Raw genomic sequence first — 26,268 nt, forward strand, 5'->3', positions numbered from 1 at the left:
TTAACTTTGAATACCTCAATCACTGAGAACGGGCAGTGACTGGAACTTTAATTCTTGCAAAAGTAAGCTTCACACACTGATGCAGGAATTACATTTAGGCAAGGTTAGGGAGGATAACACAGGATGACATCGGACCTTCAGGCTAAGTTATCTCTAAGGTTCCACTCCTGGAAAGAGAAAACTCTAGAAGAGGACAGGGAAAGGGAACACTCCACTGACACTAACTTGTTCTCTGTAGCATGAACACTGCACGGTGGACTCCTTTCTTCTCTCACTCTTCAGAGGTGGTTCCTGGAATGGAAAGCCTCAGGATACCTTTCCTCAGCTTTCATCACTTCATAGGCCAGTGCCACAAGTCTAAAATTTGCCAGCTAGACTCCAAGTGAACCCCATTTCCAATGCAATCAGGTGACGTTCTGGGTAAAGACAAGGCCTTATAGAGACTGCTGCATTACACTGTGACATGGGACAGTGGGATTGCATGCGCATATGAAACACGCACCTGAGGAATGCAATTTCACAGAAGTGATACAACGTGTTTTTTAATTAAAAACGCCTCACATGTGTGTAAAAGCGCTCATTGACAAGTGTGATATCGGGACGATTTTCTCGGCCCTATATCTCGCTTGCCCTTGTGAAATTAACCTGAGGATGAGTGTGTAAGAGACGGCTACATCCTAGTAGCGACCACTAGTTCTGTAGGAATGGAATTGTCATGTGCAGATGAAGAATCATCAGCATGTCCCCAAATGGACTGATTTAGAGCAGGGGTACACAACGTTTTCTAGTCTGAGGGCCACTTTGCCATACTGAACCTCTTCCAAGGGTCACAAGTGTATTCCCATCTAGGACATTAATGGTTTATCCTTAGTAGATGCCATAATAAATCGAAGTTCCACTCCTGGGACTCCCACCTATTGGGAGAATAGGGATCACTTCCCCCCAAATCAGCCCTCCAGAGAGGAGGAGACAACGCATGCTCTGCACCCCTGATTTAGGGCCATATTTATATATACCAATACAAAAGCTAATCTATCAAATAAATATTTGGTTCTGTTCGATCCTGAGTTCTTTCCAGGCCTTCCAGTGATACGATGGCGGGACTCCTGTAAAACACATTAAAACATGGGTTATATACATAACGATAAGTACACAAATCACCATGTGACTGATACCTTAGTATTTACTTAAAGGGCTTGTATGAGAGTAGGAAAAAATAGCTACTTTGTTCTAAAAACAGTGCCACTCTTCTCCAGAGGCTGTGATTGGTATTGCATCCTTTATAATGGGGCCGGGACAGAGCTGCACAGGCAAGAGTGGTGCTGTTTTTGGTAGTAAGGAGTCATGTTTATTGTATCTCTTTTTTCCAGTGACGGAGTCTGCAGGATTTGTGTTCACCTGATGGCACCTACTTGTGTCAGGATGTGGTTACTACAGCCAAGTCGTCGTGTGAGAGTGTAGATTCGTGTTAACCGCCAACAATTTGGTTCTTCCCATGACATGAGTCTTTAGATATATATATTCCCTTTACAACATGTTTCAAATAGGAACTCGATTTTTCAACAGGTAAGTGTTGCAGTCATAACTCTATAGGGGTACCTGGTGGTCAACCAAAGTTTACAAGGTCAAAGGTTATAGGTCACCGAGAAAAACTTATCAGGCCAATAAATTTGTACCAATATGAAGGCCAAAAATAAGGAGTCAAAAAGCACCAATTATAGCTATATACACATATATAACTTTTTTACATCTATAGCCGCCTGGACACTATTTAAATTGACTTTTTTAAAATTAACTGTTAGCAGGGCTTAATTTTGGAGTAGGGCTTATATTTCAAGCATCCTCAAAAAGCCTGAAAAATCCTTTTGCATCCCCAAAATTTTTCAGGGTATGTCTTATTTTCAGGAACACAGGGTATATATGTATATATATATATATATATATATATATATATATATATATATATATATATATATATACACACACACAAACCAAAGGCGCAAGACTCAAGAGATACCATATATAAAATCCCTAATGTATTATGCAACGGATAACGGCGATCATTTAAAGTAAAAAAAAGAAGTGTAAAAAAAAGTTTAAGTTTCGTCTCCCCTTACGAATCATAGCTGTGAGGGGAGATGAAATTACGTACCTAAGGCGCCCGGATTTATCAAGAACAAACTGGAAACATACAGATAAGATGGGTCACACCACACCTCTCCGCATGAGGCACAAAAATAAAGTGCCCTGATGGTTTCACATCTGCGTTGGACCCTCCGGTCGCGGCTTCTGTCACAGATCCGGCTCAAATTACCGGAAGAAAAATCATTGCATGACGCACTTTTCCTTCTGTCCAGAAGCCGGGCAGCTGAGCGGAACCGAACGGACCTCATTATATTTAATGGCGGCCGCTCAGTGCTGTTCGTTCTATCCTGAAATGGAGCAGGAAAGCGAAACCCCGGGGGCAGATATGAAACCACCCCAAATAATACAAAAATGTAAATCCAGAAATTCATACCAAATAATAACAAATATTTACAATTATTTATTATTATTTGGTATTCATTTCTAAGGTCCCATTTTGGAATGTTGTATTATTTGAGCTTTATTACTGTGTCTCATGCGGGGAGGTGTTGTGTGAGCTCGGCCTTATTTGTTGTTTTTAATGTCTTATCTCTATGTTTCCAGCTTCATTTTTGATAAGGCATAATACATTTTGGATTTCACATATGGTCTTGCACCTTTACTTTGTTTGATAGGTATAGATACTCATTAGACCAAATTACAACTATTAAAACTCTTAAAAGATATTTAGAGAAAGAACTATTTCCCCATAGCATCTAAAACAGATTTACAAACCATTTTCACTCTAGGCTATAATCTTTTGGAATGGACCCATTTAAAGGGGCAGTGCCATGATATAAAGCTAAGGATAGAGAATAACTTTATGATTGATGGAAGTCCAACCATCTGGACCTCCTGTGATCCTGAGAACTGGGTTCCCGAAGGCCTCTGTAAGAATGGAGGGGAGGTCACACCGTGGCTCCATTCATTTCATTTCTTGCCCCGGAGACTGCGGAGCGCCTGTATTTGTGCATAAAAAAGGGGCGCCCTTCTTTTTGTGCACGTACAGGGGCGTAACTATAGAGGATGCAGGGGATGCGGTTGCACCCGGGCCCAGGAGCCTTAGGGGGCCCATAAGGCCATTCTTCTCCATATAGGGAGCCCAGTACTATGCATAAAGCATTATAGTTGGAGGCCCTGTTACAGCTTTTGCATTGGGGCCCAGGAGCTTCAAGTTACGCCTCTGTGCACGTACATATGCTGCGTATTTATGGGCAAAAAAAGCCCAAGGAAGGGGTGAGATACACAGGGAATAGGGTTTTTTCAGTTCGTGAATATGTTGCACATAGCCAAGAAATCCAATGTATTAAAAGGCACTTTTCAATGTCGCGAAAGTTGGGTAGATTTTAACCACTAGAGGTACCCTTAATTCACTACATATAAATCAATATAGCAACTTCCGCTAGAGGTCATCAGTGTTCTTTAATGCACAGTATAATTGGTGGATTGTAGTATTAGGTAATGGCCACAAGATGGCACGCGGGAGCTTTTTTCTTCAAAGAAAACTTTTGCAAGATAGTTTTTAAAACACTGTTGAAGGTGCGATCAGACGTTATGGAAATGCTGTAGATATTCAGCAGTGAAAAATCATTGGCAAAATCTGCAGCATTTCCACATTAAAACTTGCACTATTTCTGCAGATTCTGACTTGGGTTCAGCTGCGGATCTATAGCTGATTTCAGCCTGCATGGTGCTCATCTCACCTCCAAATACTGAGCACTGCCAGTACAAAGAGCGCAGCGGACACCGGCAACCGCTTCTAAGCGCTGTCATCTTTCCCTGGGTGATAGGCAGACTACTTGCACATCACCTAATGAAGGAAGGCGGCGCTCAGTAGCGGTTGTGATGGTGTGTGCTGCGCTCTTGCTACTGGCAGCACTCTGTACTTACAGCTGAAATCAGCTGCAGATCCGAGTCATAATCCACACCAATGGTGCAGATTTTGATGCAGCATTTCCACTATGTGTGATCATACTCTGCGGCTCTGTTCAAATTTTTGTCTTCTGTTCCATTATGGAAGAGAGGAACAGAAAACAAGGCTCACTGCATCCAAAACCAGTGCGGCCGGACAGAATCCATTGACTATGGCGAACTCCTTTCTGGTTCTGTCCTTTCTGATGGGACCCACGACGGACGTGTGAACAGAGGCCAATGCATCCAATAAATCTTACTTCATTTTAGCGATTCGAACCATTTATATACGGCCTGGGAAATGTGGCCAACTGCAATTATAGTCAGAGGGTATACTTCATTTTGTGGACATTAGTATCTTGCAGCTCTATAGGCAAATTCATGAAACTGTCTAAAAGAGAAACTGTCTTTGCTCCCCATAACAACCAATTACAGCTCAGCTTCCATTTCACAGAGTGCTCTAACAAAATGAAAGGAGCACCGTGATTGGTTGTTGCAGACAACAAAGACTGCGTCATAAATGTGCCCCAATGTTCCGAAAAATGTAATTTTGATTTTGTATCTCCGTTTATTTAAACTTTGACTCACTTCCTGTCTGGTGTGGTCCGTATACTGAACTCCAGCTTTACATTTTATCAAATACATTATATACTTAAAGGGGTGTTCCCATTTGGGCCTTTCATGGCTCCTCTGTTTCCCACCATCTGTCAGAAACGGCCGAGTGCTTCAGCGCTGCGCTGTTTGTGTAGCTCATACTGAAGTGAATGAGAGCGATGGAAATAACGTAGCACGGCACACATCGCTGTTTCCGTAGCTCCCATTGAAGTGAATGAAGTACTCGGGTGCGTTTGTATTTTTCAGCCAGATGGTCAGAAACTATAGCAGCGGTTTCCCATCTCAGCCATAAAAAGCCAAGATTGAATACCCCTTTATGGCTGCATTTAAGGGGATATTTTGCATTAAAGGGGTTTCTGAGACCAAAATATTGATGACTAATCTGCAGACTTGGTCATCATTACTCAATCAGTGGGGCTATCAGTGCTTGGGATCCTCACTGATAGCAGCCTGTGTTCACTTGAATGGGACTGATCTGATCTGAGGTCATGTGACTAATGAACATGACGTCACTGGCCTGAGAAGAAGCTGCAGAGCTCGCTGGAGCGCCACCTACTCTTCAAACAGCGGTTACGAGCTGCTGACCTATCACTGATCGGATGATGACGACCTATCCTGAAGATGACTCATCAATTTTTTAGTCCCAGGAAACCACTTTAAAAAGTTGTCTCCCATATTGGACATTAAGGGTTGTCCAGAACTTTTATTACTCATGACCTATGCTTGGGTTAGGTCACCAGTAGTTGATTGGTGGGTTCCACCGCACGGGATACCTGAAGATCAACTGATTTGGATGGTTTGGTAGTACAGGCACTTATTGAAGTAAATGGGAGCTGTGCCTGCAGTACTAAACCAGGCCACTGCAATATGGACAGCACTATCTGCTTCCTGTGCTGTCCGCTTTGACAGCAGTGCTGGGAATCAGCTGATCAGTGGGCATCCAAATGGTCATCAGATCATCAATAGTAGAAGTCCCGGACAACCCCTCTAAATGCAGTGGTGAAACGAATCATAGTGCAACATAGACATTTATGTCTGTAACCGTTGAAGCCACCCGCTGGAGTTTTCTCTGGTGTCTTATTGTTTGTTTTTTTTGTTGAGGTTGTCTCAGAGCCAAAATATTTGTGAACGTTGGGACTTTCCTACGTGTAAAAGCAGGTCCGGTCGACAGATAAATGGAGATCTTTAGAAAGTGCCAAGGGTTTCTTAAACTACAGTAGTTCTAATGTAGGCGGCTATTACGTGTGAGAGCAAGAGACGGAGAGAAGAGAGGGACTAGGGGACAGAAGTGTGGAACTGGAGGAGGGAAGAGAAGGACTGGGGGAGAGAAGAGAGGGACTGGGGGAGAGAAGAGAGGGACTGGGGGAGAGAAGAGAGGGACTGGTGGAGAGAAGAGAGGGACTGGTGGAGAGAAGAGAGGGACTGGTGGAGAGAAGAGTGGGACTGGTGGAGAGAAAAGAGGGACTGGGGGAGAGAAGAGAGGGACTGGGGGAGAGAAGAGAGGGACTGGCGAAAAGAAGAGAGGGACTGGGGGAGAGAATAGAGGGACTGGGGGAGAGAAGAGAGGGACTTGGAGAGAGAAGAGAGGGACTGGAGGAGAGAAGAGAGGGACTGGGGGAGAGAAGAGAGGGACTGGGGGAGAGAAGAGAGGGACTGGAGGAGAGAAGAGAGGGACTGGAGGAGAGAAGAGAGGGACTGGGGGAGAGAAGAGAGGGACTGGGGGAGAGAAGAGAGGGACTGGGGGAAGAGAAGAGAGGGACTGAAGGAGAAAAGAGAGGGACTGGAGGAAAGAAGAGAGGGACAGGAGGAAAGAAGAGAGGGACTTGGGGAGAGAAGAGAGGGACTTGAGGAGAGAAGAGAGGGACTGGGAGAGAGAAGAGAGGGACTTGGAGAGATAAGAGAGGGACTGGAGGAGAGAAGAGAGGGACTGGGGAGAGAAGAGAGGGACTTGAGGAGAGAAGAGAGGGACTGGGAGAGAGAAGAGAGGGACTTGGAGAGATAAGAGAGGGACTGGAGGAGAGAAGAGAGGGACTGGGGGAGAGAAGAGAGGGACTGGAGGAGAGAAGAGAGGGACTGGGGGAGAGAAGAGGGGGACTTGGGGAGAGAAGAGAGGGACTGGAAGAGAGAAGAGAGGGACTTGAGGAGAGAAGAGAGGGACTGGGGGAGAGAAGAGAGGGACTGGCGAAAAGAAGAGAGGGACTGGGGGAGAGAAGAGAGGAACTGGGGGAGAGAAGAGAGGAACTGGGGGAGAGAAGAGAGGGACTGGGGGAGAGAAGAGAGGGACTTGGGGAGAGAAGAGAGAGACTGGAGGATAGAAGAGAGGGACTGGGGGAGAGAAGAGAGGGACTGGGGGAGAGAAGAGAGGGACTGGGGGACAGAAGAGAGGGACTGGGGGAGACAAGAGAGGGACTGGAGGAGAGAAGAGAGGGACTTGAGGAGAGAAGAGAGAGACTTGAGGAGAGAAGAGAGGGACTGGGGGAGAGAAGAGAGGGACTGGGGGAGAGAAGAGAGGGACTGGGGGAGAGAAGAGAGGGACTGGAGGAGAGAAGAGAGAGACTCGAGGAGAGAAGAGAGGGACTTGAGGAGAGAAGAGAGGCACTGAGGGAGAGAAGAGAGGGACTGGGAGAGAGAAGAGAGGGACTGGTGGAGAGAAGAGAGGGACTGGAGGAGAGAAGAGAGGGACTGGGGGAAGAGAAGAGAGGGACTGAAGAATAGAAGAGAGGGACTGGAGGATAGAAGAGAGGGACTGAAGGATAGAAGAGAGGGACTGGGGGAGAGAAGAGAGGGACTGGGGGAGAGAAGAGAGGGACTGGGGGAGAGAAGAGAGGGACTCGGGAGAGCACACTTCACAGGGAACACTCACTGGACCCAGAGCGTGCAGCTCCACGAAGCTCATACAAACTCATTCTATGACCAGCTTTTAATTAGTTTATGCAGTTTTATTACTGACCTTGATATGTCTTTATTTTTCCTTTTACAATGTCTGTCTGAAAATACAAGAAGAAGGTTGTGGAACTGTGCGGGCTTTACATAACCTGTACATTATACATATGGAGTAATGCCTCCTCCCCTTATTATAAGTTATAGGAATACTGCATTAGAGATCACTAAGGGGTTCTGTGACCATGTAATAACATGAGGATTTTCTCCAAATCACACAACACTAAAGTGACTTCTGATAGCTGTTATAATTGATAATAAGGGACACATTATGCCTTATGATATAAGCAGCTGCTTGTTGGAGAAAAGATTCTTACTCACCTTCAATAAAAGAATGTCTGCAGCAGCTGAGATGTCTATTATTAGGTTCCGCAGAAAGGTTTTTTAAATGGTCTTCAACACTAGCTATGGTGTGTTTTGAGGTTCTGCAGCAGCTGAGGTGTGCATTATGAGGTTCTACAGCAGCTGATTCTGATTATGTTATGATCTGAAGTAGCTGATTCTATGACTGTGCAGGAACTGTATAAGTAATGATGATATTAAAAGCAACTTACAACTATATAAAAGTGCAGCCAATGAAATCAGGATGATGACGGCGACGACACCTGCGACAATGTAGGCAGGTTTGGTAAAGGTGTCTTCAATTTCATTATTCTTCTGAAGGACAAAAGACATTAGTTGTTATGTAGGAACAGAAAACAGAGCGTAGCTGAAGTGTCATTCTGGCAGCACCAATGGCATAATGATTACTACACCTAGTGGAACTGTAAAATCTGTGTGCTGTGCACTGCCCCTAGTGGTGACTGCAGGCAAATGCTGTGGTGAATAGCAAGGAAAGCAGTTCCACACTGGGCCCCTCTTAACATGGGCCCCATGTGATAACATGTAAACCAATGACAGTCATATTTGAATGAGAAAGTGAAATTACGTTTTCTGTATAAGGCACTCAAGTGTATTCACGAATAAAAAAGAAATGTCACACGAGATGCAGGGGAATAAAACGAACCCCCCGCTAAATATCACCCGTCTAACGCAGGAGGAAGTACAGAGCCAGTTGAAAACGATTAAAATCAACAAATGGCCGGGCCCATATGGAATACACCCAAGGGTTCTAAGGGAACTAAGTAACGTGATAGCTAGACCGCTATTTCTTATAGTTAGGGACACCATTGAGACCGGGGTTGTACCACTGGATTGCCAAATTCCCAGTGTGGTTCCAATATACAAAAAGGGGTTAAGTAGAGAGCCTGGTAACTACAGGCCAGTAAGTCTTACTTCAATAACTGGAAAAATATTCAAGGGGTTTCTGAGAGATGCCATCCTGGAATACATCAAGGAAAACAACAGCATAACCCCTCATCAGCATGGGTTCATGAGGGGCCGATCATGTCAGACCAATCTGATCAGCTTCTACGATGAAGTAAGCTCTAGGCTGGATCTGGGGGAGTCTATTGATCTTATATATCTGGATTTCTCTAAAGCATTTGACACTTTGGGGTGTATTCAAAGAGGTATAGGGGCGAGGGACGAGAACATTATCCTCCTACTGTATAAGGCACTAGTCAGGCCCCACATGGAATACTGAGCACAGTTCTGGACACCGGTGCTCAGGAAAGATGTCACAGTGCTTGAGGGGGTACAAAGAAGAGCAACTAAACTAATACATGGAATGAAGGGACTGGAATACCCAGAGAGGCTATCCAAATTGGGATTATTCACCCTGGAAAAAAGACGGCTGAGGGACGATCAAATAACTATGTATAAATACATGAGGGGACAATACAAGGATCTCTCCCATGATCTGTTTATACCCAGGACTACGACGGTAACAAGAGGGCATCCACTACGTTTAGAAGAAAGCAGGTTTCATCACCAACACAGAAAAGGGTTCTTTACTGTAAGAGCAGTTAGACTGTGGAACTCTCTGCCTGAGGATGTGGTGATGGCACAATCGATAGAAGAGTTTAAGTAGGGACTAGATGTCTTTCGTAAGGATATTCCAGGATATAAATTTTAGGTGACCAGTGGGTTGTTGATCCGGGTCTACAGACAGGTAGGAACTATTAGGGGTTGATCCAGGGAACAGTCTGATTGCCATTATGGAGTCGGGAAGGAATTTTTCCCCCAAAAGGGCTAATTGGCTTCTACCTCTTGGGGTTTTTTGCCTTCTTCTGGATCAACAAGGAGGTTAAACAGGCTGGACTAGATGGACATTGTCTTCATTCGGCCTTACGTACTATGTTACCATGCCGCATAATAGGTTGATATACAAAATGGGGCAGCTCGGATCGGGTGAAAACGTGTGTATATGGGTAAAGAACTGACTCGGAGATAGAAAGCAGAGGGTGGTAATAAATGGATAGTACTCTGACTGGGCCACAGTCGCAAGCGGGGTCCCACAGGGCTCAATACTGGGCCCCATACTGTTCAATATATTTATCAATGACCTGATAGAGGGACTGCACAGTAAAATATCAATATCTGCAGACGATACAAAATTATACAAGATAATTAATACAATGGAGGAAGATGTGCGGCTACAAACGGACCTAGATAAGCTGGGGGCTTGGGCAGAAAAATGGCAAATGAAGTTCAACACCGATAAATGTAAGGTTCTGCACATGGGCAGGAGAAACGGATGTCACCAAAATACACTAAATGGGGTACTGCTAGGGAAAAGTGATATGGAAAAAGACCTGGGGGTACTAGTGGTTTGTAGATTAAACTGGAGCAACCAATGCCAGTCAGCTGCTGCAAAAGCTAATAAAGTCTTGTGATGCATTAAAAGAGGTATAGGGGAGCCGGACCAGAACATTATCCTCCCACTATATAAGGCACTTGTCAGGCCTCACATGGAATACTGCGCACAGTTCTGTACACCGGTGCTCAGGAAAGATGTTACAGTGCTGGAGGAGTTCAAAAAAGGCAACTAAACTAATACATGGAATGAAGGGACTGGAATACCCAGAGAGGCTCTCAAAATTGGTATTATTTACCCAAAAAGAGGGCAAAGGGACGATCAAATAACTATGTATAAATACATGAGGGGACAATACAAGGATCTCTCCCATCATCTGTTTATACCCAGGACTGTGACGGTAACAAGAGGGGATCCGCTATGTTTAGAAGAAAGCAGGTTTCATCACCAACACAGGAGGGGGTTCTTTACTGTAAGAGCAGTGAGGCTGTGGAACTCTCTGCCTGAGGATGTGGTGATGGCAAAATCCATAGAGGAGTTTAAGAGGGGACTAGATGTCTTTCTAGAACGCTATGATATTACAGGATATAGACATTGGGTGACCAGCTGGCTGTTAATCCGGGTCTTGGAGTAAAGTAGGAACTCAAACATTGATCCAGGGATTGTTCTGACTTCCATTATTGAGTCAGAAAGGAATTTTTTTCCCCCAAATGTTCTAATTGGCTTCTGCCTCATTGGTTTTTTTTTTGCCTTCCTCTGGATCAACAAGTGGGGGTGGAAACAGGCTGAACTAGATGGACGTTGTCTCCCTTCAGTTACTACAGTGTGGTAGCTAGGTATGGGAAGGAAATAGTAAAATGTTGATGTAAAGGGTTAACCAAGATCAGAACATACTCAGACCTTGCATAGTTTCTGATCGAGAGAAGTTTCTACAGAAGTTAAAAACCATGAATTATATTCCCTTTTTCAGCAGCTTCATGTACACATAGGAAATATACTATATAGTGTGTCAGTTATAGGGCTTATTTACACAAGCGTATATCGACCAGCGTTTTCACGGACAGCCGATATACGCTTCCATCTGAGCAGTTCCCCCTTTCCCTACCCCTCACCGTCTCTCTGCCTCTCTCCTACACTTTCGGCTGTTTTCAATAGAAGTGGGTGAGACGGGGCAAAGCTAATCACAACAGCTATGATCGGTGCTAGCGCTGATTGTGACCATATAACCCATTAGATGCGGTTTAAGGCGATGGTTCCCACGGCAGCCCGGGACCTAGTGAAGGCTCCTTGGGCTGCCATGAAATCAAGCCTATTTAGCCCTAAAGAACACATGGCGGGGCTTAATAGACGAACGTGAAAAGTATAATATATTGCAATATATAATATTTACAGAAATATAAGTATTGCAGTATATTGTTATAGCGAGTTTAAGTTTTCCTAGGGGGACTAAGAAAGATTGTAACAATGAATGTAATAATTTTTTTTTAAATATTACATAAATAAAAACTCTTTAAAAATTTTAAATCATTTTCTCATTGAAAAATAACACTAAAGAATAAAATAATTAAGCATAATTACATCATTGTGTCTGTAAAAATGCAACCTATTAAAATATCACATTATTTATCCTGCACGGTGAATGCCGTAAAAAATAAAAATAATAAAAAAAATTACACAATGACAGATTTGTGTTTTTTTTTGGTCACACCTCCCAGAAGAAATTGAAAAAAAAGAGATTTTGCACCCTATTACGGTACCAGTAGAAACTATAGCTCGCCCATAAACAAAAAAAAAGTGCTTATACAACGCCATCAATGGAAGCATTAAAAAAAGTTATGGGGTTTGGAATATGACACCTGGGTCATAACGACAAGAAGAAGTAATAGATTAGTTGTGAAATAACCTCCAGAGATCAGCCGCTCATAATCCAGAATACTTCATCATCCATCAAGTTCCTTTGATGCTGGATTAAAGAAGTTTTCCACTAAAATGTTACCAGAATGTACTGTACCTGATTTTCTTGCTCCGTGGTGAAGGGAATAAGGTTAGCAGAAGTTGTCTTTGGGTTGATAAATGGAGATTCGGAGCCCGTCGGTAAGGGGAATTCTTTAAAGAGACACACAAAGCAATTAATAGATATGCACCACACCTTTCTTAATGTTTACTGTTCAGTTTTTAGGTAAAAAAAATCTATTTGGATTTATTTTATATCTATCCAGAGGAGTTTGATAAATGATACAATTTTGGTTACATGTAGCCACCACTAGAGGGCGCTAAATGAATAGGCAGTATTGAATTTAAAGGGATTGTGCGAATTTTAAAATTTGTCTCCTATGTACATGTTAGAGCATAAGTATATGTTAGGTATAACTAATTAGACCCCCACCGGTCACAAGTTTGAGAGTCGCCTGTATCGCTGAAGGAATAGATCATCAATAGAGATGAGCGAACACCAAAATGTTCGGGTGCTCGTTATTCGGAACGAACTTCCCGCGATGCTCGAGGGTTCGTTTCGAACAACGAACCCAATTGAAGTCAATGGGCGACCAGAGCATTTTTGTATTTCGCCGATGCTCGCTAAGGTTTTCATGTGTGAAAATCTGGGCAATTCAACAAAGTGATGGGAATGACACAGTGACGGATAGGGCAGGCGAGGGGCTACGTGTTGGGCTGCATCTCAAGTTCACAGGTCCCACTATTAAGCCACAATACCGGCAAGAGTGGGCCCCCCCCCTCCCAACAACTTTTACTTCTGAAAAGCCCTCATTAGCATGGCATACCTTTGCTAAGCACCACACTACCTCCAACAAAGCACAATCACTGCCTGCATGACACTCCACTGACACTTCTCCTGGGTTACATGCTGCCCAACCGCCCCCCCCTCCCCCCCCCACAGCGCACACCAAAGTGTCCCTGGGCAGCCTTCAGCTGCCCTCATGCCACACCACGCTCATGTCTATTTAGAATTGCGTCTGCCATGACGAGGGACTGCAGGCACACACTGCAGAGGTTGGCACGGCTAGGCAGCGACCCTCTTTAAAAGTGGCGGAGCGATAGCCCACAATGCTGTACAGAAGCAATGAGAAATAGAATCCTGTGCCACCGCCATCAGGAGCTGCACATGTGGGCATAGCAATGGGGAACCTATGTGCCACACACTATTCATTCTGTCAAGGTGTCTGCATGCCCCAGTCAGACCGGGCTTTTTAATTCATAGACACAGGCAGGTACAACTCCCTATTGTGAAGTCCCTGTCGACCCACAGCATGGGTGGCTCCCTGGAACCCACCGGCGGTACACAGAAATATCCCATTGCATTGCCCAACACAGCTGAGGTAGTAATGTCGTGCTTAATGCAGGTGGGCTTCGGCCCACACTGCATGCCCCAGTCTGACTGGGGTTCTTTATAAGTGTACAGATGTAGTAAAAACTCCGTGTGCACCTACAGCATGGGTGGGTGCCAGGAAGCCACCGGCGGTACATAGAAATATCCCATTGCATTGCCCAACACAGCTGAGGTAGTAATGTTGTGCTTAACCCTTTCCAATCCAATTTGTATATGGTTTTCCTAGGGGGCTTACTCTTTTTCTGCCGTTATACAACGGCGCTATATGCTGGCTAAAGCCAGTACTGCATGAGCTGACACGTAGGATAGGCTCCGACAGCAGAGAGGCTGGCAATATACAGTAAGAGAACCCCGACGGACGTCTACCAACAACGGAGCTGTACAGCCTTAAACCCTAATGTCTTCACAGGCCACACAGTGGACTGGAAAGGGTTAATGCAGGTGGGTTTCGGCCCACACTGCATGCCCCAGTCAGACTGGGTTTCTTTATAAGTGGAAACAGATGCATTTATAATTCCCTGTGGACCCACAGCATGGGTGGGTGCCAGGAAGCCACCGGCGGTACATAGAAATATCCCATTGCATTGCCCAACACAGCTGAGGTAGTAATGTCGTGCGTAATACAGGTGGGCTTCGGCCCACACTGCATGCCCCAGTCAGACTGGGGTTCTTTAGAAGTGTACAGATGTATTAAAAACTCCGTGTGCACCTACAGCATGGGTGGCTCCCTGGAACCCACCGGCGGTACATAAAAATATCCCATTGCATTGCCCAACACAGCTGAGGTAACGTCAGCTGTAATGCAGGTGGGCTAAAAATTAATTTGATTACACTGTAGGCGAGGGCCCACAAAAATTGCTGTATCAACAGTACTAATGTACATCCCAAAAATTGGCCATGGCCAGCCAAGAGGGCAGGTGAAACCCATTAATCGCTTTGGTTAATGTGGCTTAAGTGGTAACTAGGCCTGGAGGCAGCCCAGTGTAACGAAAAATTGGTTCAAGTTAAAGTTCCAATGCTTTTAAGCGCATTGAAACTTATAAAAATTGTTCTGAAAAATTATTTGAGTGAGCCTTGTGGCCCTAAGAAAAATTGCCCGTTCAGCGTGATTACGTGAGGTTTCAGGAGGAGGAGCAGGAGGAGGAGGAGGAGGAATATTAGACACAGATTGATGAAGCAGAAATGTCCCCGTTTTGGATGGTGAGAGAGAACGTAGCTTCCATCCGCGGGTGCAGCCTACGTATTGCTTACGTATCGCTGCTGTCCGCTGGTGGAGAACAGAAGTCTGGGGAAATCCAGCCTTTGTTCATCTTGATGAGTGTTAGCCTGTCGGCACTGTCGGTTGACAAGCGGCTACGCTTATCTGTGATGATTCCCCCAGCCGCACTAAACACCCTCTCCGACAAGACGCTAGCCGCAGGACAAGCAAGCACCTCCAGGGCATACAGCGCGAGTTCAGGCCACGTGTCCAGCTTCGACACCCAGTAGTTGTAGGGGGCAGAGGCGTCACCAAGGATGGTCGTGCGATCCGCTACGTACTCCCTCACCATCCTTTTACAGTGCTCCCGCCGACTCAGCCTTGACTGGGGAGCGGTGACACAGTCTTGGTGGGGAGCCATAAAGCTGGCCAGGCCCTTAAAGACTGTTGCACTGCCTGGGATGTACATGCTGCTCGATCTACGCACATCCCCTGCTACCTTGCCCTCGGAACTGCGCCTTCTGCCACTAGCGCTGTCGGCTGGGAATTTTACCATCAGCTTGTCCGCAAGGGTCCTGTGGTATAGCAACACTCTCGAACCCCTTTCCTCTTCGGGAATCAGAGTGGGCAGGTTCTCCTTATACCGTGGATCGAGCAGTGTGTACACCCAGTAATCCGTCGTGGCCAGAATGCGTGCAACGCGAGGGTCACGAGAAAGGCATCCTAACATGAAGTCAGCCATGTGTGCCAGGGTACCTGTACGCAACACATGGCTGTCTTCACTAGGAAGATCACTTTCAGGATCCTCCTCCTCCTCCTCCTCCTCAGGCCATACACGCTGAAAGGATGACAGGCAATCAGCCGGTGTACCGTCAGCAGCGGCCCAAGCTGTCTCTTCCCCCTCCTCCTCATCCTCCTCATGCTCCTCCTCCTCCTCCTGTACGCGCTGAGAAATAGACAGGAGGGTGCCCTGACTATCCAGCGGCATACTGTCTTCCCCCGCCCCCGTTTCCGAGCGCAAAGCAGCTGCCTTTATGGTTTGCAGGGAATTTCTCAAGATGCATAGCAGAGGAATGGTGACGCTAATGATTGTAGCATCGCCGCTCACCACCTGGGTAGACTCCTCAAAATTACCAAGGACATGGCAGATGTCTGCCAACCAGGCCCACTCTTCTGAAAGGAATTGAGGAGGCTGACTCCCACTGCGCCGCCCATGTTGGAGTTGGTATTCGACTATAGCTCTACGTTGTTCATAGAGCCTGGCCAACATGTGGAGCGTAGAGTTCCACCGTGTGGGCACGTCGCACAGCAGTCGGTGCACTGGCAGCTTAAAGTGATGTTGCAGGGTGCGCAGGGTGGCAGCGTCCGTGTGGGACTTGCGGAAATGTGCGCAGAGCCGGCGCGCCTTTACGAGCAGGTCTGAGAAGCGTGGGTAGCTTTTCAGAAACCGCTGAACCACCAAATTAAAGACGTGGGCCAGGCATGGCACGTGCGTGAGGCTGCCGAGCTGCAGAGCCGCCACCAGGTTACGGCCGTTGTCACACACGACCATGCCCGGTTGGAGGCTCAGCGGCGCAAGCCAGCGGTCGGTCTGCTGTGTCAGACCCTGCAGCAGTTCGTGGGCCGTGTGCCTCTTATCGCCTAAGCTGAGTAGTTTCAGCACGGCCTGCTGACGCTTGCCCACCGCTGTGCTGCCACACCGCGCGACACCGACTGCTGGCGACATGCTGCTGCTAACACATCTTGATTGCGAGACAGAGGAGGAGGAGGAGGAGGGTGCTTTAGTGGAGGAAGCATACACCTCCGCAGATACCACCACCGAGCTGGGGCCCGCAATTCTGGGGGTGGGTAGGACGTGAGCGGTCCCAGGCTCTGACTCTGTCCCAGCCTCCACTAAATTCACCCAATGTGCCGTCAGGGAGATGTAGTGGCCCTGCCCGCCTGTGCTTGTCCACGTGTCCGTAGTTAAGTGGACCGTGGCAGTAACCGCGTTGGTGAGGGCGCGTACAATGTTGCAGGAGACGTGGTGGTGCAGGGCTGGGACAGCACGTCGGGAAAAGTAGTGGCGACTGGGAACTGAGTAGCGCGGGGCCGCCGCCTCCATGATACTTTTGAAGGACTCCGTTTCCACAACCTTATACGGCAGCATCTCAAGGCTGATGAATTTTGCTATGCGGACGGTTAACGTTTGAGCGTGCGGGTGCGTGGCGGCGTACTTGCGCTTGCGCTCCAACAGTTGCGCAAGCGACGGCTGGACGGTGCGCTGAACTACACTGCTGGATGGGGCCGAGGACAGCGGAGGTGAGGGTGTGGGTGCAGGCCAGGAGACGGTAGTGCCTGTGTCCTGAGAGGGGGGTTGCATCTCAGTGGCAGGTTGGGGCACAGGGGGAGAGGCAGGGGTGCAAACCGGAGGCGCTGAACGGCCTTCGTCCCACCTTGCGGGGTGCTTGGCCATCATATGTCTGCGCATGGTGGTGGTGGTGAGGCTGTTGGTGTTGGCTCCCCGGCTGAGCTTTGCGCGACAAAGGTTGCACACCACTGTTCGTCGGTCGTCAGGCGTCTCTGTGAAAAACTGCCAGACCTTAGAGCACCTCGGCCTCTGCAGGGTGGCATGGCGCGAGGGGGTGCTTTGGGAAACACTTGGTGGATTATTCGGTCTGGCCCTGCCTCTACCCCTGGCCACCGCACTGCCTCTTGCAACCTGCCCTGCTGATGCCCTTGACTCCCCCTCTGAAGACCTGTCCTCCTGAGTAAGCGTTGCACACCAGGTGGGGTCAGTCACCTCATCGTCCTGCTGCTCTTCCTCCGAATCCTCTGTGCGCTGCTCCCTCGGACTTACTGCCCTTACTACTACCTCACTGCAAGACAACTGTGTCTGATCGTCATCGTCCTCCTCACCCACAGAAAGTTGTTGAGACAGTTGGCGGAAGTCCCCAGCCTCTTCCCCCGGACCCCGGGAACTTTCGAATGGTTGGGCATCAGTGACGATAAACTCCTCTGGTGGGAGAGGAACCGCTGCTGCCCAATCTAAGCAGGGGCCCGAGAACAGTTCCTGGGAGTGTTCCCGCTCCTGAGCAGGTGTTATTGTAGTGGAGTGAGGAGGCTGGGAGGAAGGAGGAGCAGCAGACAGAGGATTCGGATTGGCAGCAGTGGACGGCGCAGAACTGCGGGTGGACGATAGGTTGCTCGAAGCACTTTCTGCCATCCAGGACAGGACCTGCTCACACTGCTCATTTTCTAATAACCGTCTCCCGCGTGGACCCATTAATTGGGCGATGAATGTGGGGACGCCAGAAACGTGCCTCTCTCCTAATCGCGCCGCAGTCGGCTGCGACACACCTGGATCAGGAGCTTGGCCTGTGCCCACACCCTGACTTGGCCCTCCGCGTCCTCGGCCGCGTCCACGTCCTCTAGGCCTACCCCTACCCCTCAGCATGCTGTATTACCAGTGATTTGATTTCACAGGCAGGAAATAAATTGGTGCAAGACTGCAGGCCAAATATAATTTTTTCCCTTTTTTGAAAACGAAAGGCCCCACTGCCTCTAGTGAATGAATAATCTAAGTTTAATAACTGTGCTGTTTTCCTGCTAATGTGTCACAGAACGTGATGGTAGCAGAGTTATTAACTGTGGCAGAGCAGGTATTTTTTTTCCCAATTAAGGAAAGCAAATGGCGAAGCCAGGAGTAAAACGTAGCTGGGTGCGTATGATTTTTACAGGTTGCAGACGCAGCCGACACGTGTCCACCGGCATTAGGACGGACAGAGGCAGGACAAATAGAATTATTTTCCGTTTTTTTGCACCAAAAGGCAGCACTGCGTATATTCTATGAACATGAGAAGTTTAATAACTGTGCTGTTTTCCTGCTAATGTGTCACAGAACGTGAGGGTAGCAGAGTTATTAACTGTGGCAGAGCAGGTTTTTTTTTTCCCAATTAAGGAAAGCAAATGGCGAAGCCAGGAGTAAAACGTAGCTGGGTGCGTATGATTTTTACAGGTTGCAGACGCAGCCGACACGTGTCCACCGGCGTTAGGACGGACAGAGGCAGGACAAATAGAATTATTTTCCGTTTTTTTGCACCAAAAGGCAGCACTGCGTATATTCTATGAACATGAGAAGTTTAATAACTGTGCTGTTTTCCTGCTAATGTGTCACAGAACGTGAGGGTAGCAGAGTTATTAACTGTGGCAGAGCAGGTATTTTTTTTCCCAATTAAGGAAAGCAAATGGCGAAGCCAGGAGTAAAACGTAGCTGGGTGCGTATGATTTTTACAGGTTGCAGACGCAGCCGACACGTGTCCACCGCCCTTAGGACGGACAGAGGCAGGACAAATAGAATTATTTTCACTTGTTTTACAAGCAAAAGGCAGCACTGCGTATATTCTATGAATAATAACTGTGTTGTGGCCCTGCCTATACAATTCTTTCCCTGCAGTATCAATGGAGGGTGGAATGCTCTGCAGAGGCGATTTTGAGAAGCCAAAAAAAAATGCAGCACAGCTAACAGCAGCCTGGACAGTACTGCACACGGATAAATATGGCCCTAGAAAGGACCGTTGAGGTTCTTGAAGGCTACACTCACTCCTAACACTCTCCCTGCCTATGCAGCACTTCTGTCCCTAATGCCGGGTGCAACGCTCTGCAGAGCCGATTTTGAGAAAAAAAAAAATGGCACTGCTAACAGCAGCCAACACACAGCTATCAGTGGCCCTAATAAGGACCTTTGGGGGGTCTTGAAGCCTACACTAACTACCAATTCTTTCCCTACAGCAGCTCCGGTACAAACAGCACTGTCCCTCATCTAACTCACACCGCATCTGAGGCGAACCGCGGGAGGGGCCGACTTTTATGTTCGGGTGACACCTGATCTTCCCAGCCACTCACAGCAGGGGGGTGGTATAGGGCTTGAACGTCACAGGGGGAAGTTGTAATGCCTTCCCTGTCTTTCAATTGGCCAAAAAAAGCGCGCTAACGTCTCAGGGAAGGAAGTGAAAGTAACCAGAACACCGCATGGTGTTCGTTACGAATAACGAACATCCCGAACACCCTAATATTCGCACGAATATCAAGCTCGGAAGAACACGTTCGCTCATCTCTAATCATCAATTAAGTATGTGCGCTGCCACTCCAAAGATTGCTGTCCGCTGTACTGGGTTATGTCCATCAGTCCTATAGAGATGAATGGAGCGGGAGTGTACATATCTGGACAGCTGCTCTGTTTATTCGCAGGACATCCATTTTCATGATTAGTGGGGTCCCAGCTGTCAGACCCCTAACTAGACCCCTCTGGATAATGCGATAAGTTATAAACATGGCACAAACCCTTTTATATTCGGTGAGCTCTGCTAGTGGTGGCTGCAGGTAGCTGTTATGATAATGTCATTGGAAGCATAGGAAGCTGTATAATGCTGGGCTACCTCCCACCACGGCCCCATAGTAGTCATGTCCCTTGCTACTATGGTATGTACGCCACTGATCCTGTCTGATTAAGTCATTTTCCAAATGTAGCTAGACTGACAGCAACCATACAAGACCGGGAGTCCTCCAAAAATTGGGAGCAGCTCTCTTTCCGTGGATCATTGAGGGGTTCCTTATAATATGACGTTCATGTGCCCTGATAAGGGTCCCACAGCACCCGTTGTGTCTAATCTTTTAGTTATGCCCATTGGCTCGTGGTTTAATTTAGCACCTCTGACTTACCATGAGGAGTGTGAAATGGCTGGTCGGTGGGTTCAGGAGGACTTGTAGCTGCGGATAAAATAGAAATCAGACTTTAGTAAAAACATTTGAGCTCTTTGAGTAACAAAGACCTATGAAGCGAATACGATTTAAAGGTAACTTTGATGGCCTGTCTAAGGGGTTTTAAAAACAGTTTTGTGTCTTTAAAGCTACTCTCCAGTCCTTGGACAAAATTTTGTCTTAGAGTGGGAGGGGCCAGTTATGTTTCTTGCTGTTGGTTGTCTGTGCTGAAGTAACTCTGATCTGCCGGTTCCAGTTTCCATTTTCAGTCGCCCAATGCAGTCCATTCAGACTGCCTAATCCGCACAGAATATTGGTAGGTGTTAAACTAGCAATGCACTACACCAGCTTTCTGATTGGGAAGCTTTTCTCATGTGATCAGTACTAGCCAATCACAGAGCACTGTGCAGTAGCCTGTAGTGGCAGAGACCTTTTTTCTCTGAATAGAAGGCACATTTCAGGTGTTATGTAATCGAGTATGCTGATTTTAAAAAATCAAGACGAAAAAAAATTCTCTAAAAAAACAGAACACCTCCCTATTTACACTGAAAAATTATATTTGTATCAATAATTTTCATATTTTATGTTTATTTATGTTGTTTATTATTTATTGTATGCCCAAAATAAAAGAAACCATATTTATTTGTTATTTATTATTAATTAAAACCAAAATACATGAAACATCATAGGCCGCCTGCACACGGGCGGAAATCCCGCTGCGGGATTTCCCGCGGGATTTCCGCCACTGAAAGTTTGCATAGGAGTGCATTACGATACACACTCCTATGCAGACGGCCGCGGTTTGGCTGCGCAATATCTCGCGCGGCAAACAAACCGCGACATGTCCTATTTTTGTGCGGGGCACGCACTCACCCGGCCGCCGGCTCCGGTCTGCACATGTGCCGGCTGCGCCGCAGCCGGCACATGAAAGAGCTGGGGCCGCCAGGCGCGGTAGAGTACACGCTCGTCCCTGCAGGCTCTCGGGTCGGGTCCCGTGGCGAGAATTCTCGCTGCCGGATCCGACCCGCTCGTGTGCAGGCGGCCATAACCATATTATTTGTTATTTATATTTCTGTACGTACAGTACAAAAAACATTACAACTATGTATGGAAGACACATTTGAGGTTTTATGTAATAGTACATGAGTAAATTGAGTCAGCTAATGACTATATGACTGCTGTTAATTTTGTAATTAGAGATGAGTGAACGTACTCGGTTCAGGGGTTTTTGCACTCGAGCACCGCTTTTTCCGAGTAATTGACTACTCGGACGAAAAGATTTGGGGGGGCGCCGGGGGTGAGCGGGGGGGTTGCAGAGGGGAGTGGGAGACAGAGAGAGAGCTCCCCCCTGTTCCCCACTGCTACCCCCGCTCCACCACGCCACCCCCCGAATCTTTTCGTCCGAGTAGTCAGTTACTTGGAAAAAGCGGTGCTCGAGTGCAAAAACACCCGAACCGAGTACGCTCGCTCATCTCTAATTACAAAATTAACAGCAGTCATATAGTCATTAGCTGACTCAATTTACTCATATACTATTACATAAAACCTCAAATGTGTCTTCCACTCTGACAAAAAAGGTCTCCGACACTACAGGCTACTGCACAGTTTACATTAGGCACTTAAAAAATTGTGGTGACCATCTTGGATGACCGAAAAGAATGGCTTGGAACCGGTGAATCGAAAGGATAAGAGCTACTGCAGGTAATATACTCTCACCCCTCCGGTCCCGGGATCGGAGGGTTACTTTAAGATATAATAAAAACTCAAACTCTCCTAATCTAGCAGTCTGCACTCTCCATAGGGCTGTCCCCCGGAGTTTGCTTGCTTCCAATTTGAGCAGTCATGTGTCAGTCTAAGCACGTGACTACTGTGACCAATCACTGGCCTCAGAAGGGTATGTCACTGGTCAACCTGGGAGTAAGCGAAAGGCATTGGGAGCAGAATGGTGGAGGCACACATACTACTTTTTTTGAACACTACTTTACATGTACAGCATTTTGCAGGAGCCCCCTCCCTCCTATGATGTACATGTTCATCGTGGGTCGGGACGGGTTGATGGAGTAAATTGCAAAGCATAGAAATAGTGACTTTTTCATGTCGAATCATTATGTGGTTTTTCAGTTCTAGAAATATCCTTTCGCTTTGGTTTTATCCTTGTGAAAATAGACAAAACAACGAGGTGTGAATTCTGTGCACTAATACTTCCTTAAAGGGATTGTTCCAATGGGGAAACAACCGCTATATACGCTATTAAGACATATGGACATCATAAAGCGGGGTCTGCCACTGTAGACCTACCTAAAGCAGTCAGAGTAAAGAACCATTAAATGCAGTACTACATTTCTCCTACAGTAGGCGCAACAGCAGAACTATAAGGTAACACGAGGCTTTCAGGAAAGCGTCATTATTAAAGGGGTTGCCTGCGATGAGACAATTATTTTTATGTGAGTGGAACATATTTGACTATTTGCTTGTAAACGTCTGCTCACTCTCATGTATCTGTACTGTTACTTCCTTAATCTTGTCATTGAACAATCCAGGGATCTCCACACGACAGCAGTAAGTTCCTTCATCTTCTTTGGTGGCCCCGGTGATGGTCAGAGACACGTCCCCATGGCTGATGTTCCCCAATAACTCGTATCTGTCCGATTTCCTCCAGGTCACTTTGTGTCCATCAGTCCAGATGATCGCATCATTACACTTAGAATATGGACAACTGCCTTGTCCCCAGCACATTGAGGTAGGAGCTAAAGAATATGTACAAGGTAATGTGACTCTGCCATTCAGTGGACCCGTCACAGGTTCTGCTGGTGCCACCAGACCTGCAAATTGTGGAGACAATATAAGAATACATATAAAAATAGAAATTTGTTAATAACTTCACGAAGAAAGACTTGCAGAACATGAAATAATTCCTACCACCCCCTATCCTGGCCCATTCTATAAGAGAATACTTCAGCTACTGTCTGCCATCTTGATTGTAGGAATCACAGTCTACTGGCACAAACTACATGTCCCAGGATACTTCACTCACATGGACAGGGGTGGCCAGATGACATCTTATCATGGATATAGTAACATAAATTATTATAAATCGTGAGCAGGATGTTGGAGATCCACAGATACAGGACTAACAGAAGAGGCAGCAGCATGTCGCTAACAGGGAGCAAACTGCAAAATAAGTGCTTGTCAGCAGCCCTACATCTACAGAAGACAGCCGCCAGTGATAACAGCAGAAAACACAGAACTATGAAGATTTCCAGTTATCACGCTGTACAGTACATTCTAGGATAGTTATGAGATAGATAGATAGATAGATAGATAGATAGATAGATAGATAGATAGATATGAGAGAGATAGATAGATAGATGGATGGATAGATAGATAGATATGAGAGAGATAGATAGATATGAAATAGATAGATAGATATGAGAGAGATAGATAGATAGATAGATAGATAGATAGATAGATAGATAGATAGATATGAGAGAGATAGATAGATAGATAGATAGATAGATATGAGAGAGAGATAGATAGATAGATATGAGATAGATAGATATGAGATAGATAGATAGATAGATAGGAGATAGATAGATAGATGGATAGATAGATAGTAGAGATAAATAGATATGAAATAGAGATAGATAGATAGATAGATAGATAGATAGATAGATAGGAGATAGATAGATAGATAGATATGAGATAGGTATGGATAGATTGGAGATAGATATGAAAGAGAGATAGATAGATAGATATGAGATAGATATGAGAGAGAGATAGACGGATAGATATGAGAGTGATAAATAGATAGATAGATATGAGATAGAGGGATAGATACATATGAGATAGATATAGATAGATAGATAGATAGATAGATAGATAGGAGATAGATAGATAGATAGGAGATAGATAGATAGATAGATAGATAGATAGATAGATAGGAGATAGAGAGATATATACATATGAGATAGATAGATAGATAGATAGATACATATGAGATAGATAGATAGATAGATAGATACATATGAGATAGATAGATAGATAGATATGAGATAGATATAGATAGATATGAGATAGAGAGATACAGATAGATAAATAGATATGAGATAGATTGATAGATAGATAGATAGATATGAGATATATAGATATAGATAGATAGATAGATAGATAGATAGATAGATAGATAGGAGATAGATAGATATGAGATGGATAGATAGATAGATAGATCAGCATCACCCAATATGGATAAAGTGGAAAAGGGTTGGGAAAATTCACTCTTATGTACATATGGTGGATAATTAAATACATTGGAGATATAAAGATACAAAGTTACACAGATAAATAGACGGATATAGGATACTTAGATAGATAAAGACAGAGAGATAAATTATTACATATAGATAGATAACTAAATAATCCAAATAGCCTTTTATACATGGAGTCCGAGCAGCTACAGACCTGTGGCTAGTAGGACATAGAAGCCGAGTCTTCTCCACAAGTGTCTCATTTCTTGCCTGCAGCCCAGTACATCTGACCTCTCCGCTGGTCTCCTATATGTGCTGACGCCTTTACATGGTTCTGCTTTTTTAGAAGGAAATGAAAGGAAACTTCTTGTAAATAAATCACGTAGATTATAATCTCCACAGTGACCAGAGGAGAACTCTACTAACCATCCGTGAGAAACCCACCGAGTTATGTGATGAATACAGAACACATCACAGCTTCGCTCCTCTAGATATCGGCCTCTGTATGTACCGTGTATGTAGATATATATGATTACTCATACCTGAAAATAAACAGATATTTAGACACATTCTGTGGTGGAGCATTAATGAACGGTAACCACTAACGATTCGGCACGCTCGGGTTTGTGGGTTGTTTCAGCAGCCTTCCACCTACATAAATGTGCTTTCAGATAAAGTTCACTGGTTGCCGCTGACACTGCTCATGCGATGTCAATGCACCGTAAGTGTGACCTTTCTCAGTATCTTAGCCTGACACTTCTCACCAGATAGCCTTCACTTACTATATAACTTATAGAATTGATAGTAGACCTTAGCTCAAGGAACAACAAGGTTTTCGCTCTATCACAGTTTGCTGGGCTTTCCTCCTACATCAACTAAATAGATTCCTGATCTGTCCTTAGAGCCATCCATCATTTAGGGCTCAGTCACACGGTTGTATTGTCACTGCGTATTATGCACACGTAATACGCTGCTAAAAGCCCACTGTTTTCAATTGGGCCCCTCACATCCTTTTCACGCATGAATTATGTGTGTGAAAAAAAACACATGTCCTATTTTAGTGAGTACTAAGCACCTATGTAAGCTATGGGGATTTAACATATCAGCAAATGTACATATTACATGTGTATCTGCTGTATACTGCGTATTTTGCGCATGTGACATACACTAGTAACGTAGCGTATATTGCCCTGCAGGAAGGAGAATGCCGGCAATGTATGCTTCAGCACAGGAAGAAGAAGAGGCTGGAGGTGAGGTGACCCGGGGACTGCAGGAGACAGGAGAAGATCAGCAAGGAGAAGATCTGGTAAAAAGACTGCCTGGGGAGGAATAGGTGAATATTGAATTTTCTTTTTTCTTATGACTGAACCCCTTTAAGGGGTTAAGAAACAAGTCTGCTAAAAAAAATTCTCTTTGTAAGACTATTTGGCAAACTTTTTTGTTTTGCTTGGTA

General features: G+C 45.7%; 1 protein-coding gene across 1 annotated transcript; it reads right to left on the reverse strand.

Moving 5' to 3' along the window:
* On the reverse strand, positions 1 to 25,137 carry LOC136611190 (hepatitis A virus cellular receptor 1 homolog). The gene is made up of 7 exons (XM_066590506.1): positions 25,030 to 25,137; positions 23,061 to 23,393; positions 20,533 to 20,580; positions 12,300 to 12,394; positions 8,145 to 8,247; positions 7,601 to 7,637; positions 1 to 1,106 (listed from the first exon to the last, which is right to left on the reverse strand). The coding sequence occupies exons 1-7, from the start codon at positions 25,076 to 25,078 to the stop codon at positions 1,028 to 1,030; spliced, it is 744 nt and encodes a 247-aa protein (XP_066446603.1). The 5' UTR covers positions 25,079 to 25,137; the 3' UTR covers positions 1 to 1,027.
* Positions 25,138 to 26,268: the final 1,131 nt, after the last annotated feature.

The sequence above is a fragment of the Eleutherodactylus coqui genome, chromosome 2 (genome assembly GCF_035609145.1).
Source record: "Eleutherodactylus coqui strain aEleCoq1 chromosome 2, aEleCoq1.hap1, whole genome shotgun sequence".
Lineage (NCBI taxonomy): Eukaryota > Metazoa > Chordata > Amphibia > Anura > Eleutherodactylidae > Eleutherodactylus > Eleutherodactylus coqui.

Coding starts and splice junctions, on each gene's coding strand:
- LOC136611190 (XM_066590506.1), bottom strand. CDS start 25,078: ATGAGACACTTGTGGAGAAGACTCGGCTTCTATGTCCTACTAGCCACA. Junction 12,395..20,532: donor GCCATTTCACACTCCTCATG/GTAAGTCAGAGG, acceptor GTCTCTTTAAAG/AATTCCCCTTACCGACGGGC. Junction 8,248..12,299: donor CCACGGAGCAAGAAAATCAG/GTACAGTACATT, acceptor TTTGTCCTTCAG/AAGAATAATGAAATTGAAGA.